Raw genomic sequence first — 18,541 nt, 5'->3', positions numbered from 1 at the left:
TACTGACCTCTCAAAGAGATCCAGGCACTTCTGAACAGAGAGGATGCTAGGAGATTCCACAGGGGGTTTCTCAGTTTTTTATCTACTTATTCTTTATAACCCATACTAGTGAACAGAGCAGAAGCCACTATTTAATAGTGAGATCAACTTCTACTAAGATCTAAAGGAAAAAGATGCTTGATTGCTATGAAAAGAAGGATGAGATCCTCAAATATTTCCATATTGTCCCCAATTTAAGGGTTTTTTAAGGGAATTTAGTTTCATGGAGCTTTATTTAATTTCCTCCTGAGCTGTTCACAGATATACAAAGCTACTCCAGAAATATCCAGCTTGTGGACCTCTCACCTTTTATATGTTAAATCCCAAGTGTGGGAAATTATAAAGCAATATCCCTAGACAAATAAACATAATTCACATTTGCACTCCTGAAAAAAGTGGACAGCAGAGAGGCAAAATGTACAGCTCCCACAGCCAAAAGAAGGAGCTGGAGTAAGTGGGGCCCCTGGGACACCATTACCAAGGTGTGTAGATGAGGGCTACCCTAAAATTTTATTAACATCTTCTCTAGCATTTCACTGTTCCTGTAGTACTGATGACTTTGTGAATGAAATAAGCTTTCAAATCTAAAATTTGCATTGGCTGGGGTTCAGGTGGTGTACTTGGAGGGGCTACCACACTGCAACCCAATCAAATAAAAGAAAGCAAATACATTACACCTGTATCATTGTGCTGCACAAAGTTATAAAAATGGCCTACAGGTTTTATTTAGGAATAAGAATCCTCCTCCTCACATGTTGGATTGAGCATAACTGGCTTTCTCCAACACAAGCTGACAAATTTCAATCACCTGAGGGGTCTTTTCCAACCTGAATGATCCTATGATTCTATTAACTACAGGACTTCCAATCCAACTGATGCTCAGAAATTAGCAATTTTCTTAGCAAATTCAAAAAACAGAACTTTTCCCTAAAAACTACCAGCAGCTTATTGCCCAAATAAAACACTTCCCTAAAAAGCAGAAGTTCTGCAATGCTGAGAAATGCAGGTCTGACAGTTTTACAGCTGCTCACCGATTTTGTGTGATCTGGCCGTGGAGCAATCACAGGAGGAGGAGCCTCTTCATCATCCTCATCATCATCTGCCACAGCTGTTGATGGTTCTGAACCTTTGGCATTGGTCTACATTTTTACCAAAGTTTAAAAAAGACAGATAAAGAAATTGTCTCTCCCATAGTATTAAAGACTTCACTTTTTTTTTTCTTGACATTAAGAGAAAATAATTCTTACTTATGTCAAAAGAAACTAACTTAAACCACTAAGTCTATCCTTCAGTTATTATTATGAGACTCAAACACTGTTGCTGCAGTGAAATATGTGACTGACCACCCAAACATGTGTTTCTATTCCACAAAAAAATTCTTAATTTTTATACTTTTAATCTTTATACAGCTTAATACTTCAAGATTCAGGATATAAAAAATACAGAAAATCTGAACTTGTATGCACCACAGAATATCCAAACAATAGTAAACACACTCACCGTTGGCGTTCCTGAAGGGAATCCATCTTTTTCTAAACAGGACAAAGAGCAGAATACATAAAATCATCAGAAAATAAGTAATAAAAAGTGAACTTTGTAGGGTACAGGGTAAGAATACTACAAAGCCTTATTACTAAGCTACTTTTGGAAAGAGTTTGGAAGAAAAGTTGTAAAACTGCACCTGTTTGTGGGACAGTCCTTCCCTCAGCCCCCCATGCAAGAGTCACAAATTATTCTGATCGCTGATGTCACCAGCTGGTGACATCAAGTTCAGAGACAGCTGTGAGGAGCAAGGGCTCCAGCACAAAACCAGCTCATCCCAGCCCCAGAGCCCCAGCCTGATAAACACTGCCCATTCAAGCTCATTTTGGCTGCTGTTCTGAATGATCCAGCTCCCTTTCTTCCCCTCTCCACTTAAACCAGGAAATTAACTGGACAACGCCAGTTTCCAGTCAGTTTTAAATCCATCTTTGTATATTTGTGCCTCATTGAAATGCACCTTGATTTTAGCACTTGAACCTGATTTATCACTCTGACATAGAGGAAGACAGTGCTCCGAATTCCCAACTCCAGTGTCTTGCACACTTGGCTCTCACCTGGGGCAGAAAAACTCAGATATTTCTGTTTTGCTGTGTCTTTGGAGTCGTAGAATTTCAGCACATCTAGTACCGCCTGGGGGTTTTTCTTCTGTTCTAGCTTGGTGATATTTGAGGTCTGAAGCAACCGAGCCCATTGTTCTGGCATTCCCTGAAAAAACAGGGGATTTAAAGCATCCTTTTTGTATTTTAAAGGTTTTTTGAAAGCAAAACAAATTTCTTCCCTCTGTTAAAGCATAACATGCACAGCCTTATGCACACGAGCGAGTAGGATGGGGAGCCAAAGGTGGAAATACAGATCACAGGATACAACTCCTCCAGGTATGCTGGGCTAGATGTGAGGAGTGGGGACACAAAAACACTCAAAAGATCCAGTGTTACCCATTAAAGAAGGCAAACTGAAGAGGGTTTGTTAGGGAGTGCTCTCCCAGGTGGCACAAAGCACCAGATGTGCCACTGGCATTGCAGGAGCACTAACAGGTCACAGTGTGCTGTACAAGCACAAATGAAAAGCAGCTCCTTGGTAGAAACAAAGACTAAACTGCACTTTTTTCTAAAGCTCTGCCTTGGCTTCACTGCAGCAGTGACCCATGGTGCTCCCTGAGCTGCTCCAAGGCAGGAATACTCACAGTGAACTCTCCAGTAACAGCATCGAAGCCAACATGGATGGTATGTTCAAAATCTGACGGTGGGGAGATTTCTGGCCTTTCCTTTTCCTTCTTCTTGCTTCCTGAAAAAGACATTCAAAGATCTCTATGTTAGAAAGAAATTCTTCCCTGTGAAGCTGGTGAGGCCCTGACACAGGGTCCCCAGAAAAGCTGTGGCTGCCCCTGGTTCCCTCTGGAAGTGCCCAAGGCCAGGCTGGATGGGGCTTGGAGCATCCTGGGATAGTGGGAGGTGTCCCTGCCCATGGCAGGGGTGGGACTGGATGAACTTTAAGGGCCCTTCCAACCCAAACTGTACTGGGATTCTGTGATTCCATGGTTCCATTCAAATAATTTATACTCTGTGCTGGGATTCTGTGATTCCTTGTTCCATTCAAATAATTTATACTCTGTGCTGGGATTCTGTGATTCCTTGTTCCATTCAAATAATTTGTACTCTGGCAGCAAGAAAATAAAGAGATTAACAACACCAGAGTGCTCTGTTGAGCAAGCAAAATCTAAACATATTAAATGTTTACAATGCAAAAAAGGACATTTTAATATAGATTAAGAACAGCAGAAAAGACAACTTCAGCTCAACCTCAAGTTCACCCTAAAGACACTTAAAACTCAGTTGCCTCACTGCTTCAATTCAAGGTAATTAATGCAAACTAGGACTTCCTGTGATGAAGATAAGAGTTTATAGCCTCAGAGCAATTACCTAATTTAAATTAAAGGTGGGGGGAAGCATAATAACTACCAGAAGCAGGAACAACTAATTAGAAGGACCACGTGCACAATCCAACCTAGAGTCAATTGAATTTATAAGATATTTTCTAACACCTCGGGCTTTGGATTTTTGTTTGTTTGTTTTGGGAGTTTTCAGGGCGTGGCTCGGGGGGGTTATTTTCATTTAATTTTTCTGCTTTGTTTCTAAATTCACCTTAAAAGTCCCGTTGTTTGAGAAAAGGCAGGTATACCAGCACTCTCCTGGTTACTACACAGCAAAGATGGTGCTGCTCAGAGCCAGGAATCCATGTGAAATCCCCTCCTGCTGGGAAGGGAAGCACAGGGAACGAGGACAATACTCCCGAACGAAAAGCCATGTGGGCTGCCTCCAGCTGAACAATGCCGTGGAAAGACACGGCTGTTATAAACAGGATATCTTTAATATGGCTGCACAGGGCAGAGCCAAAAAGCAAACAGGCTGTCAGATGTTTCATTAACAGCACGGGAGAAACTAGAACCAAGGGGAGCACCATTTCTGATCTATTTCTTGTAGTTTTTTATGTGGAAGCAACGGAACACATTTTATATATATATATGAAGTTGTATTTCTCAGGAAAGCTCCTATTTGGAAGCACTTGACATGCAGTGAACAGGCGCTGGTGCTCAAGCCCTTCAGCATGTGCTGGCTAAATAAACCCACTCCTTCCAAAACTACACAGATGCCATGAGCAGGCAAGGCAAGGAGACTAAAACCCATTGCTCTGCCCACAGGAACGGCAGAGCAGCACTTCAAACAAACAGCCCCAGCCAGAGGCAAGCCCGGTGAGTCATGTGCTGGCAGGACATTCTCTGCTCCCAGAACAAGGCCACGGCAAGGCCACGCTGCCCCTGCCCGGGACTGGGACGGGAATCCCTCAGTGCAGGGCAATGCTCCTTCCCAACTGCACGTGGTGGCCTTGCTGCTGACATGGGTGAGCCCCAAAAGCAAAGTCTGTAAGGAGAACATGAGAGGCTACCACAGGTTGGTGGCTGCACCCCAAGAGAGAGTCCAGCCCACTGAGGGGGCTGAATGTGGCGGGTCTGGGGGCTGTCAGCTCGGTGTAGTGCTCTGTCTGGAGGAAGTTCTGCCTTAGCCCTTCCGTCCTGCAGAAATGGGTGTTTGGCCATTTTATTATTGGTCACGGGACACAGAACCCTTGGCCCTGCAGAGACACACAGGTCCTGTGGCTGCACCGCAAGAGAGAGTCCAGCCCACTGAGGGGGCTGAATGTGGCGGGTCTGGGGGCTGTCAGCTCGGTGTAGTGCTCTGTCTGGAGGAAGTTCTGCCTTAGCCCTTCCGTCCTGCAGAAATGGGTGTTTGACCATTTTATGATTGGTCACGGGACACAGAATTTGGCCCTTGGCCCTGCGGAGACACACAGGTCCTTTGGAAGGATTTGGTGAGCTGGAGAAAGGCTCTGATTAAGAAGGTGCCTCAAATAACAAGTGGACTCTTCCCCAAGTGAAGCCACAGGCACTCAGCACGGTGTCAGCCTCGGTGCTTCCCAGGGCAAAGTACCTCAGGCTGCCCTTGCTTCCCACCAACCAAATTCCATACACAAGGCAAGAAACACAGCTGTTTTCCAACAGCTGGAGGCAGCAGGCAGCTGACTCCAGATGTGCACCTGGAGTTGCTGAGCTCCAGCTGAAACCACACTGAAATGTGCCCCCAAACATGTGATATGCAGGATCTGGGTGATGCCCTCAGCACTTCCTTCAATACTTTCTGCTCAAAGAGAAACATTTCTGGTTTTAGGGGACTATTTTAAAGCTTTCCAAAACCACACAGAGGTTGCTTTCACTTCAGAAGTCAGGCCAAGAAAATTCATGGCAATAAAGCACTCTAGGTAAGAAGATGACTATCACTTCATTTATCCTAAACAATGGAACCAGAGGGGAAAAAAATCTTCCATGACTGGTGATTAAATAATCCCTTCAAACCCTTAGGATTATTTCAGCACAGAACTAGCTCAGACTTGGGACAGAAACTGTGTAATTGCTAAACCTCTTCATCTGCAAGTCCCCCAAAGCACAAGAACCTCCCAAGAGAGGATCCAGGAGCAGATGAGGCTGGCCAGGAGGGACCTTGCAAAATCATATGGACAGAGATGTGCAGACAAAGCCAAATAACATTCCTGGATAATGGCAAGGATTTTTTTAATTTTCTGAAAAGGAAAACTGAACATTTCTGAAGTGATCTGTTAAACTTACGCACTGCCTGGAGACATTTTTCCCATGACAAAATATCTACCCCAGGTTGACAGATTATTTTGCATCCAGTCCCAATGTATTTTTTAAATCTCAGCATGAAGTTAATATTTCTGTAAAGCTTCCCAGCAGCTGAATTTAAAGAAAATAAGGATTTAAACGGGCATTTCTGTGGAGGGTGCGTCCCAGCCATGCTAATGAACAAAACAACTAACATCTGACTATTGTGTGAGTGCCAGAAAGACTCTGTGCCCACTTCTGCTTACATTCAACAGCCAGTTTTGCAGACTTGAGGGCCAAAATCCCTTCTTTGGATACTTATATTAGCCTAGCTGCAGATCATGCAATAGACAAGTTTCTTCCAAATTAAAAAGATACAACTTCCAGATAGTTTCTCTAATTTGGGTAATTCAATTTCCATTTTTCCTAATTATCTTCCCATGCAGGAAAGCCTGCTTTTCTTTCAGGAGGACATTACTTGAATTACTTTTTAATATCTAGAAAACACAAACTGACACTCATTTCCTCTAAAATGTAGTTTTCTCAGTAGAAATCCTTTCTTGTACTTTCAGTTCACAACACAAATTATCAAAAGGTAGATGCTAAATAAATACGCAGATTAATTTGTCTAAATTTGGTGCTTGTCAATATCTAGAGTGGTCTAAATAACCATCAAAGGACTCCAAAGCAACTTGAGATGAGCCAATACGACTTTAGGTAGTTCTTCAATCATCCCCCCATTCCAGCAATGAACAAATCCACCATCAAAATGAAAAGAGAAAATGTCCATGGAGAGAAAAGGTGTCATGGAATGTCACAAAGCTCTCACTTGCATTCATAATTCATTTGTTACTAATTCAGAGAAAGCAAAACCTTCCTTAAGTGGGATTTATGTTCTACTTCATTATGTTCTGCTTCATCCCTGTCTGTAAAAGGGCTCAAATGCTCTGATGAGCCACAAATGCAACAACATAAAGACAAGTGCCATCCCAGCTCCTAAACTCTTCTCCTTGCCTGAAGATGGACAGATTTGATCCTTCCACAAGATTTCCTTGCAGAACTCACCATGACAAATTCTGGGTATTTCCTTGTGGGAACAACAAGAACATGGTCAAACACCCATTTCTGCAGGATTGAAGGGCTAAGGCAGAACCTGCTCCAGACTCAAAGCACTACACTGGCCTGACAGCACCCAGAACTGCCACCTTCAGCACCCAAATTCAGCAGCCCAGGGGCTGGAGTCTCTCTTGGAGTGCAGCCACCAACCTGTGGTAGCTTCTCATGCTCTCCTTACAGACTTTGTTCTTTGGTGCTCACCCATGTCAGCAGAAAGACCACCACTGCTACTGCTGTAGTCCTGCCACAGACAGGCTATTTCACAATAAATGACCTTGTGAAATAACTATTCTGCCTCCAGAAGCTACACTGGCCAAATCCTTCCATCCTCCCAGAAAGGAAACACACCTTCTACTGTTGAGAGCAGAAAGCCAGATCTTGGGAACAGAGGGAAACCTGTCTCTCTGGGTTTGATCTCCAGGGAGAGGCAGGCTGCAGAGCTGCTCACACAGCTGAGAGAGAGTGAAAACCAGCCCTGGGGAAAACACTCAGCCAAGAGAATAATCAACCAGAAGAGCAGAATCTCTTCAAACAACCAAACCTGTGTCAGCATGACTGAACCAGTCCTGCCCAGCACACCAGGAGCCAAGAGCACAGAAGGCATCAAGAGCAGCAGGGTCCTCTCCAAGGTGCATATTAAAAGTCATGTTAACCAGCAGATTAATAAAATGCTTAGCAGATTCAGGTCAGGTTTAAGTCCCTGTGCAGTTTTACATCTCAGATGTTAGGAGGTATTTCTATCTATGCACTGTTTTGTTCTACATGGACACATGTTCTTGAGAGCCAGGAGAAAGAGCTCCACTGCTGTACATGCACTCCCCATACAGAAAAGAGCACAAACAACACACAAATACAGTCTAGTAGTTATTATGGCAATTTTTTTTCTCAGAAATAATCTTTTTTACAGCAACTCAGGTTTATCTCCACTAGTAATCAATCCTAACAGTGCAGTTCCACAGACAAAAATATGTAATTTCTCTGAGTTTTCTTTCAGGCAACTGCACCTTCACCACTACCTCTTTACAGACTTTTTTTTCTCCTCAAGGTGCCACATAAATGACCACCAACATGAAGTAAATTCCAAACCAGCTGGGTGCTCAGTTTGAACCAGAAATCTGCATCTAAGTAACATGATTCCCAGGAATGCCAAACATTGATTAGGATTGTTTGGAAATGCATTGCTTCAAGGTGGGCAGCAAACAGGGACTGGTTTTCCAATCCCCTACACTTGGACAGGCTGGACTCCGACATCTAAAGCACCACCAAAACTGACAAGGAGAATAAAGGAATACAAGTAGGAGTGGAAAAAGGAGGTATCTTACCTTTTTCATTGCTATAGAATATGGAGATGATTTTATGCCTGGGTTTCCTTTCTTCTGGGACAGAGGGCAAGGGTTTAAAGCTGTTGTTGGTTGGCAACTGGTCTTTGCCCCCTGCACTGAAGATAGCGCTGCTCATCCGGACAGGAGGGGCAGGGGGCTTGTCTTCCAGTTCTCCGTTGTCAGACATGGTTCTCAATAGCTAGGGGAAGCCCTGGAAGAGGAAAAAAATGTGTTTTGAACACAGGAAAAGAGCATGGAGTACATGAATGTACCATTCCTTCTGCTGGTAGAGGGGAAGGAGGCGTGAATTCAACTCTGAGGAACGCAGACACTGCCGCCTCCACCAAAGGAAGCAAATCCCTTCCTCATTCCCACTTCTGGGCCACCCATTCATTTGTGCCAGAAGCAGCATTTGTGGGATGGAGCCACAAACATTTCCAGTGATAAAAGCAATCTAGACCAAATGAACAATTCCCAGATCTGTGCACACGAAGGGCCTAAGTACAACATCCTTTGGGGGTAGGTCTAGTCCAAAAAGCTTCATGCTCTAGTACCAAACAGCTTTAAAAGCCTTAGATGCTTTCCTTCTTGTCATTTATCAGACAAGACCTTGGGGACAAAGGAACAGCTTATGTTTGTAAGCCATAATTCAGCACACTACCCACATTAAGTGACACTCAAAACATCTCTACCCAAATCACACAGCCTACATTAAAGAGCTCAGAACTGAGATCCACAGGATCCACTTCTGAATGAGGCTTGCGTTGCTTCCCCACTTGGTGCCAAACTTTCTCCACTAGCAGAAAATAACACACATAGTATCACCACAATCCTCTGAATCCTCAACAAAAACATGAGTGAAAACACGGACAAACAGCTGCTAGAGCTGCAACCACAGCACAATAAAACATCTACGTGACACATTCCCCATTCAAAAAGATCTCTGCCTGCATTTCCTCCCTCCCTGTAGTATTTCAGGGATTCTTTTCTGATCACCAGGAAACAGCCTCTCTGCTGCAGAGCAAAGAGCACAAAGCAAGATGTACAGAAAATACTTCTCAATGTCAGGTAAGAAACAGTAACAAATGTACCCTCAATTCCTCTGCTCACTCAAATGACAAGCTACCTCTTTGGGATAGGAGCCAACACATATTTGTGTTGACTTCCTTCTCCTCTCACAACAGCTGGAGAGGGAAATGGGAATTTCATTGGGAAATGAATGGCCTCCTGGTGCCCACCAGCTTCCCATCACATCTCAAGGCATGACTCACATGATCAGTGCCATTCACAAGAGCCACGACAAGGCAGTGCCATCCTCTCTCAATTACTGTGCTCCAAACAGCACAACACCTGCATCCTGCCCAGCAGCACAACTAAAACAACGTGGGCTGTCATTCCCTGGCATCTCACAGCGTGGCTGAATGCTGCCAAATCCCAACAGAGAGACACAAGGCAGGCCAGCAGCCTGGGCTGGAGCAGCACTCTGGTTTATGTTGTGAAGCTCAAGGAGATTAGCGTTAATTATCCCCATAAATGACCATGAAAGAACGTAATTTCTGTAATATATCATCAGATGCACAAGCAGCACAATGTTCTGGCAGAGCAGCAGAAACTGGACATGTGCTGGTTGCTGCAGGACTTGGAGGCCAGGAGGAAGAGCACTCCAAGCTGTGCAGCACCCACCTACACAGCCCTGCCCTGGAGCCCTTCTCTGCTGAAGGAATTATACACAGACCTGCCACCAGAACGTGGCTGCAGGGATGCAGCTGTGAGTCAGGCACTGATTCCCAGCACTCTTCCAAATCCGCTTACTGATTGCTCTTTCAGGTAGGGCAAGTTATCTGCAAGATTGTCTTTTTTCCACCATAATATAGGGTACAAAAATTAAGTATCCTGCAACCCAACAGCAGGCCTGAGCAGCCAGGGATTTTAATTCCAAATGTTTCCCTTATAAGACATTGCAGCAAGGACATGCCACCCACCTGAGATATATAAATCCAATAAGGTATTTGCTTTATTAACATACAATAGATCCACCAAATCAAACTGATATATTCAAATATATGTATATATTCCTATACATATATATTTATATATACAGATATATATTGAAGTCAAGTTTGGAGTGATGGTAATACAGGGAACGAGAATCTATGTCCCTTCTGTTAATCAAACCCCAGAAAAGAGGTGAATATAGGGTCATTAGGTATCCAAATGGGTACAGGTAAAACAAAAAATGTCTTCTTTGCAACAAATGCAATTAGACAGCCAAATAAACCACAGCAGGTAAATAAGTGCATCACATAACTTGAATTCCAAAATGGTACACTGGGCAAAGAAAACAACATCATGAGTGGCCTTTTGTACTTCTGTAAAGCAAACCCTATTACTTCCTCCATCTGTGCAGTTTTTCTGAGCTGCCTGATAAGAGCAGGATGTAAGGATAAACAACTCACCTGCATCTGAAACTGGTCAAGAACAGACTTGGGACTCCAAACCCACAGCAATTACCCACACACTCCCTTAGAGAGGCCAGTTACTAAATTAACAACACTGTCATATGGTATTCAGGCTACAAATTTTTTTAAAAAACAAAAAAAACAACACACCAAAAAAACCAACCAACTGCACTTCTGCTGATGTAATTTTTAAATAAAATTCTCACTCTAGTAAAAATCCTTCACTTTCAGTGACAAGCATCTCATCACATACTCAGTCTTGATCCAAAACAAATTATTTCTTAGTATCTTGTGTGCTCAAGAGAAGAGACTATGAAACAACAAGTTGGAAGGAAGGATATGAAAATCTAAATTACTTCAGGAGAAAATCAGTGCTCCAAGGAACTGGCGTAGAGCATCTGGCAGAACCCTGAGAGCTGCAGCTCTGATCAGCTGCTGACTGCTCCAAGTGCCCAGAGATCCTTGACCTTGCTCAAAGTACAGCCCAGGAGCTCCACAGCAGGAAAACAAGCTGTGGGGCTGGTGGAGCAAACTGGAGAGACAGAAAGAGCTCAGGCATCAGCTTCCCACCTCGAGGACTGGCTCCAGCACCAAAACCCTTCCAGCTCACTAAATCTGTGGTCTAGGAAAACCTCAGCTTCAAGGAACAATTTAAACTGTGATTTATTTAACAAGACATGGTAGAATTTCTGAGTGGCTGTTTCAAAGATCATTAATAAAATTAAGTGCTGAATTCAAACCTACTTTGCACAAAGGCCCATTTCAAAGCTTTCAATTCATCATTTAAATAAATTACAACAGATCCACTCAGGCCAAGCACATCATGAAGCACAGCTCTGATTCTTCAGTCATCATGGGAAGTGAAAAATCTATCATTTTGTCTAGGTTCAAATCCAAATAGCCCTCTTTCTTCTGCACTCAGCTAAAGAAGAGAGCAGTTCCCCTCTTCATCCTTATCCTGCCTTCATCATGCAGGAGAAGTTTCCACAGTGTCAGGAAGTTTTTGCAAATGGTTACAGAGGTCTGGAATTATGGGCAACGACTGGAGCAGGGATTGAAAAAAGGGAAAAAATATTAAAATAAGAGTGCAAATACCCCCCAAAGCTCTGTTTCTGCTCTCTCAGCCTCCAAAGAGAAGAAGGAGCAGCCAGACAGAATCACTCCTGCACCATCACCCACTGCCTGCCCTGCTGATTTGCAGGGAATTGCAAAGACATGGGGATTTCTTTTTCCAGTGGCTGCCAGGAATCTGTAATCCAGCAAAGTGGATGTCAGGAGCGTATTTCTCTGACACAATCAGACAACACAAGTGATGGTGGGTTTTTTAGCTTGGCTGAAAGACGTTTACTAAAATAGTTAACCTGAGTTTGAGCAGCCTCACAAAAGTATAATAAAGGTAATACATGGAAGGGGGATTCACTTTCATCTTTGCCAGTGAAGGAAATACCAGTAATAATAATGTATTCAAGCACATCAGCAGCTCCCCCACAATCACTACTCACACTACATTTAGTACGAGAACTAGAAAGCAATAGATTGAACCACAGACACGAGCTGAGAAGCTGCAAAAAACACTTAACTACAGCCTTCAGACAGGTTCAGTCCCACCACAGGACACAAGTGCAGACCAAAAAGTCAGACAAAAAAAGCTAAAAGCTTTTCTCCCCACAGTTCTGCTGCTTGACCCACAAAACACAGTTGTAGGTGCCAGTGCTGGTGACCACAGGGCTCTGATTCTCAGTCCTCATCCCCAGTACACAACACTCCCCCCTCCTTTTGACAAAGGTTTTTTTCCCTGCACTGTGGCAGTGAAAATTAAGTGTTCTCTCCATCCTACACAGCCAAAGAATAAATGTGCTCTTCTGCAGAGGCAGCAGTGAGCGACCAGCAGGGTTTGGAGACCACCAATGCTTGGAGACCTGGTACCAGGCTCCTCACAGCTGCAACTCCCCTCTCCCATCAAGCTTGGAAATGATCTATCAGATCATTGAGTCCAACAGTTAACTCAGCACCATTAACCTTTCCACCTTTGCCCAGAGAGGCTGAGGCAGGGCATGCACAGGGAGCTCCTTGTGTGGTTTAACCCACCTCCCGTCCCTCCCAGCCCTGAAGGGACCTGCCCACCACGTTCACACGCGCCAAGTTTCATTTTTACAATCTACATCCTGCTGCTCACTGTCTTTCCCTTTTTGGGGATGGAAAGGGCCCCAAAACCCACGGTCATGGGCAGGTCACAGGAGAGAGACAGCCATTCCTGTCAGTGCCCCTGGTGGGAAAACACCCAGAGAAACGCAACCCTGCCAGTGAGTAAAAGCTGAAGCGAGGCTTGGGCAGGGCTTTCACAAAGCTGACAAACACACACTGCTGCAGCACGTCAGTCTGAATGCTTTGGCTTTGACTTGCCCTTTTTTGTTGTTTGTCCCCCCCAGTTCCCCTTGTGTGAGCATAAAGCTGGGCTGCTTCCTGAAGGACTTCCTAAGCACAGCCCTTGTGCCAGCCCGGCTCCCTCGTGACAGGGACGGAGCCTGACACGCACTCCCATCCCAGCTGAAGCTCTGTGCTGCTCTTCAGCCCCCCTCACTCTGGAAAAGGACTAACATTTTTCTTCTCCAACTTGTTGCAGACAAAGAAAGGAAATAAAAGGAAAATTGAATAAAAGTATGAAAGCAAATAAAACAGCAGTCAATCATTCTGCTATCTGCTATAGTGCACGCTCACATTTTCCCTGGAGCATTTGTATTTGAGCAGATTATTCAGTTTTAAACCTGGATTACAGTGCACACATGAGCCTTACAAAGTCCTGAGCAGGGGTAGAAAGATGGCACAGTGTGCCAAACCAAACAGCTGGTGTAGAAAGTTCTCACATCACAATGACCTGAATTTGTCTTCTTAAGATGTCCAAATTAATGTATTTGAGCAGTCTAGGCTGCACCTGTATTTCGCTGCCTGGGATGCAACACAAAACTTTATCAGGCTACTGCTTGGAAAAAGAAACCAAAACAAAACACATCCAGATTAGAGCTGCTTGATAACATGTCCCTAAATTCCTGCTCCTGGCACACAATACTGGCTTCACACTACCACTGATCTCTGAGGAGCCAGAGCTGAATCAGTGAAATACATCAAATAAATCTGTCACAGGAGCCTCAGAGAGCTGCAAACTGAACTCAGCTCTTCACTGCAGGTAAATATTACTCAGCTCATTTACAATCAGCAGCACAACACAGAAGGAGCAGCACAACCATCACATTTAAGTCCATTTGGCAGGGCTGACCAAAAAGGAGGAGTAACAAATTTGAGGCTAGTAAGGCATTAAGAAACAACTCTTTGCTTTCAATGTACCACTACAGCTGCGGGATACTTTTGGGACAACACCTGAAACACTTGGGCCATGCACACAGCTTGAAGGCAACACAGCAAAACTGTCTGTGGCCTGACAGAAGGAACTGAAGAAAAGAGAACAGGTCAAAAATGAAGGAAGGGCTGCTGCTGGGTGCAGTCCCTGCAGAGGACATCAGGGTTCTACTGCAGAACTCCAGGCAGCGGCTTCACCGCTTCCCCGGGGGCCTCAGGGGGCCACTGGCAACACTTGTCACTGCACCGAGACAGCCACAACCAGGGCAGAGGAAAAGAGCAGAGGAGATGTCCGGGAAACAAATCTCCAAGGCAGAAGGTGTCACGTGAAAAGGGGCACAGAGCCAGCAAGAACAATACAAGAGCTGGTGTGTGATGCACCAAGGAAAGACTGGCGTGACAAGGCAGATTTAAGGTAGCCATGTCCCACTCCTGCTTCATGTTATAAAAATCCTTGCTGAAAATGCCTAGAGACTGATTCCCATCCCCACACCACCCCCATCCCCAGGCCTCCAGTGGTTTTGGTAGTTTGCTTAAGCACAGCCTCCCCACACCACCACCTCCTAATACCTGAAAATCACCACACTGGAAGAGAGGAGACTGGATGCTTCGTTATTCTGGAAAAGAGGTGCAGTTTAAAAGTGGAGATTGGAGGGCTGCTTACTTCATCAGATATTCGATTTTCTTAAATCAAACAGATTTTGTAGTCCAAAAACAGAATGAAAAGTCTCCATGGGTATTCTTCTTTTCTCCCTGCCCCCCTCCTTTTTTTTCAAAGGCTCCTGTTGAGCAATAGATTTCCTGTGATTAGCTCACTTAGTGCTGATTATAGCTCACTTCCTCCCAGGGATTAGCAGAAAGCAGCTTTCTGACAAGTTTTTATTCAGATGGTGCTACCTAGCCACAGCTTCCTGCCCCATCACGAACAGCCTCTTAGTTCAGCAGCTCGAAATTATTTCACTGCTGCAGAAAAATTCATAAAACCAGCACATCTCAGACTGTCTTCTCCATGAAAAACAAAACAAGTCTTTTGGGATGTCTAGCTTTCCAATTTGAAGCATTTGGATCCACGAGATTTATTTAAACAGATCCAAAGAGGAGTTTTTTGGAACAGAATGAGACTACCTTCAGAGACTGAAAATACTTATCTCATCATTTCAACTGAGAAAACCGTGCAAAAAAAAACCCCAGCAGAGGCAGACAAAGAATTGCTTTCTTGCAGACTTGGCAAACATAGTCCTAGATCTTCTGCCTGCCAAGAGAAGACTCGTGCAAAAGCACGGACAAGAGTAACTGTGATAGTGGCCAGGAAGAGCCAGCGGGATAATCTGTTCCACCTACGGTTATTGGAAACACCCGCGGATGCTCCAACACGGCGCTCGGAGCCATCCCTCCTCTGGAAAAGCAGGTACCAACTTCCATGGCATGTGCTGGAACCCCTCCTTCCAGCTTTAGGGGGTCTCAGAAAAGAGGATTTGGTCGATGCCAAACCACACAGCCGTGAAAACCAAGTTATTTTTATTTAGCCTTTCTTTACAGGGAGCGCAGAGGAACCTACACTAACCTAAAATACTCCGACCAAGCTCAGATTTACAACCACAAACAGGCAAGACACTCGCCCTTGCAAATGATGCAGTTAAGAGAACAGCTGAAAAAGCCCCCAGAAATAAAAAATATCTGAGCCAAACCAATCTGTCATTAAGATTTAGAAAGGGACATCGTAACCAAACCAGCTACCATGAAGTTTATAAACAGGTCAGGTCCCTCCTTGCCTCTTCCCTGTACTGCTACAGGTGGCAGAGGAAACACATAATATTCCCACTCTTAATGAGGTTGTAGGAGAACCTCAGCCTGACTTGGCAAAATCTGACTGGATGGCACACAGAATAAACCCAGCTAAATTCTTTCCAATTTGTCTTTTTCCAACCCATTAATTTCCTTAGGATTTTTGCTGAGTCACACAAACAGAAGGAAAACATAGCACGAACAACTGTTAATTGCCAAATGATAAAGAGATTTAGGGGGAAAAAGAAGATAAAAATCACAGTTGAGTGGAAGGAATAAAAAAAAGCAGAGAGGAAATTATCCTTAGCACAGAAGAAAGAATAGCCAAAACTGTAATAAATGTGCATACCATGAACTGAGTTACAGAAGACAAATGTGTATTGAGGGGTATTTGAAAGGATTCCTAAGGTTTCCTAAAGGAAAATATTCTTCAAACCCATTGCCAAAGTCCATTACAACCTGAAGCAATTGACTCCTTAAGGCACCGAGCAGATGTGCAAAGTCTTGCACCAAAAATGAGTGACAGGGCTGCAAAGATGTCATTTTTGAAATCAAAAAGGGATCTCAGTCTTTTGAGGAGGATCATGACTGAAAAAAATAAACAGGGAAAATCTGAGTTGGCCCAGATGTGCAAGAGTCCTGGTAAAAACCAGTAAGTTATTAGCTATAGCAAATTTAAGCAAATTAACGATATTTGGCTCACTGAATACTGGGGCCACCTGTAAGTGATTCATCTTCACTTTGTCCCTTTAACCCTGCAGAGCACTCAACGCCCACCCGAGTCATCACTTCTGCTTCATGAAATAAATGTGGCTCCACTGAACTGTGGTGGCATTTCACCACCAGCAAACCAGGAACCTCTTCTCTGCTTTACTGCCTCTGAAAGACCTCAAACACCACAGGTGACAGCACCAGATGCACCTCAGAAGTGACTTCCCGACTGCCCCGATTTCCCGTTTCCCCTAAATTTTGGCAGGAAAACTCAACTTTGGAAGGCAGCTGATGAGAGCAGCACACAGAAACAAGCCAGAGGGATGTGCTGATGGACACAAACGCCCATTCCCACCTTTCTCTGAGGCAGCCCTTGCAGGAACTCAGAGGTCTAAGGAGCGTGGTGGAGGAGGAATGAAATCAAGAGGGATCCAAGGGATCCATTCCCACCCTGTGCCGCAGGGCTGGGGAGTTGCCGCCTACCAACCAAATTCAGGCCACGCTCCTTTTATCCAGCCCGCAGCCAGAGTTTTCCTTCAAGGAACCGTTGTGCAAAGATGCATAATGATAACACGTGCTCCAAGGTGTTTGAACCGGCCTGTTCAGCAATGAACAAGGAAATTATCCTTCTTCTGCCTGCTGAAAATCCTGAGTCAACTAAAGGCAGACAAGGCAGCCGGCGGCGGGCACAGCACATGCAAATCCGTGAGTGAGTCGGGGTGTTTGTGCTTACTCATATTTCACCACCTAGCAGACACTTTTCAGCCTTTATTTTTATAGCTGAGGTTTTCTAAAGATCAAAGGAGAATAGGGAAAAGGGCAAGTACGGAAAGTTTACAAGAAAATTATAAAAAAAAAAAAAATAAAAGGTTTGCATCTCATTGTTGAGATTCTCTCTTAATTAAAGCTGACATTTACAGGCAGGGAGGGACCACACATTCCAGAGCAAAAGTTATTTGACTAAAGGCTGCCCTATATGAGGCACCTGTACAGTTTGGTGCATTTCTGTGTTAATAAGAGCATGCCCAGCTCTTTAACCTGAAGATTCACCATACAACAGAGCTCTAAAAACCTCAGGCTGCTGGCAAAGTGCAGAAGGGTCACCAGTAACGCCAACTCAGAATGAAAGTGCTTTTTTAAGCTTTTCTTTTAACCTCCAGAAATGTTGTTGGGCAATGGTAAGACAAAGCCATTGCTTCCCCATCCAGATTAGAGGAAACTGGAAAAAGAAGAGGTAACATGAAGTGTTTATGAGGGTGGCAAAACCAGAAGGAATCCAAGGTTAAGGGATCTGGCACTCCCCCACCACACTGGAAGAGCTGTCAAATGTCAGCTAAGGCAAAAAGGAATAATAAGGGAGAAGCAAAGGGGAAAGATGAAACATGTCCCTCCAGAAGAGCTCTCTTTTTCACAGGCACTCAGAATAGAGCTCTTTGTTTCTCTCTAGTGGCTGCACAAGGCCTGCTCCAACCACAGTAACCAGTGGATAGTGGGAACTTCAGCTCGGCAGAGCAGTCCTGGGGCCAAACCTTGATTCTTCTTACAAGAGTGCCAACCTGCCACAAAATGCCACAGGGGGAAATCCCAAGGGACACCAGTACAGATGCTGACCACATAGCCACAACCCCTGGGAAAGGTTCACCAGTTTGCTGAAACCCCTGCACGACGCAAGCTCAAGATGCTTCCTTTCTTATACCCACACTGGACACAAATCCGACAGAGAGAGAGCAAACAAATCAAATGCAGGAGCTGGAAATACCAAAAGCACTTGAGCATGGCAAAAACAAACCCACTCCAGAGATGGCTCTGGTGGACACAGCTCATTTCCCATGTGTATTCCAGCAGCACCAGACAGAAACTACAGACCAATTCTGCTGGGAGAGCTTTATTCCATTTGTATCACAACAGACTACACTGGCTTCTTCACACATGGAAACTTCTACAGGACTTGGGTTCCCTGCAGCATCCCACTTCTGCACCAGGAAGTTCACTGCTGATAGCTGGGAAAGCTGTTTGTGGAAGGGACCAGAAAGCTCAGC

General features: G+C 44.5%; 1 protein-coding gene across 1 annotated transcript in view; it reads right to left on the bottom strand.

Annotated features, from left to right (window-relative positions):
* PAK2 (p21 (RAC1) activated kinase 2) overlaps positions 1-18,541 on the bottom strand; it is a 41,778-nt gene that overhangs the window by 13,425 nt on the left and 9,812 nt on the right. Inside the window, exons 2-6 of the mRNA XM_041416221.1 lie at positions 8,194-8,404; positions 2,765-2,865; positions 2,136-2,286; positions 1,540-1,571; positions 1,071-1,178 (exon numbers count right to left, since the gene is read on the bottom strand). Of these exons, the coding sequence (XP_041272155.1) occupies positions 1,071-1,178; positions 1,540-1,571; positions 2,136-2,286; positions 2,765-2,865; positions 8,194-8,380 (579 nt within the window). The 5' untranslated portion in view covers positions 8,381-8,404. The remainder of the gene's footprint in view (positions 1-1,070; positions 1,179-1,539; positions 1,572-2,135; positions 2,287-2,764; positions 2,866-8,193; positions 8,405-18,541) is intronic.

Source organism: Onychostruthus taczanowskii, unplaced genomic scaffold, assembly GCF_017590055.1.
Source record: "Onychostruthus taczanowskii isolate IOZ18803 unplaced genomic scaffold, ASM1759005v1 scaffold51, whole genome shotgun sequence".
NCBI lineage: Eukaryota > Metazoa > Chordata > Aves > Passeriformes > Passeridae > Onychostruthus > Onychostruthus taczanowskii.
The sequence above is the reverse complement of the archived record's forward strand: the minus strand, read 5'-3'. Positions and strand labels throughout refer to the sequence as shown.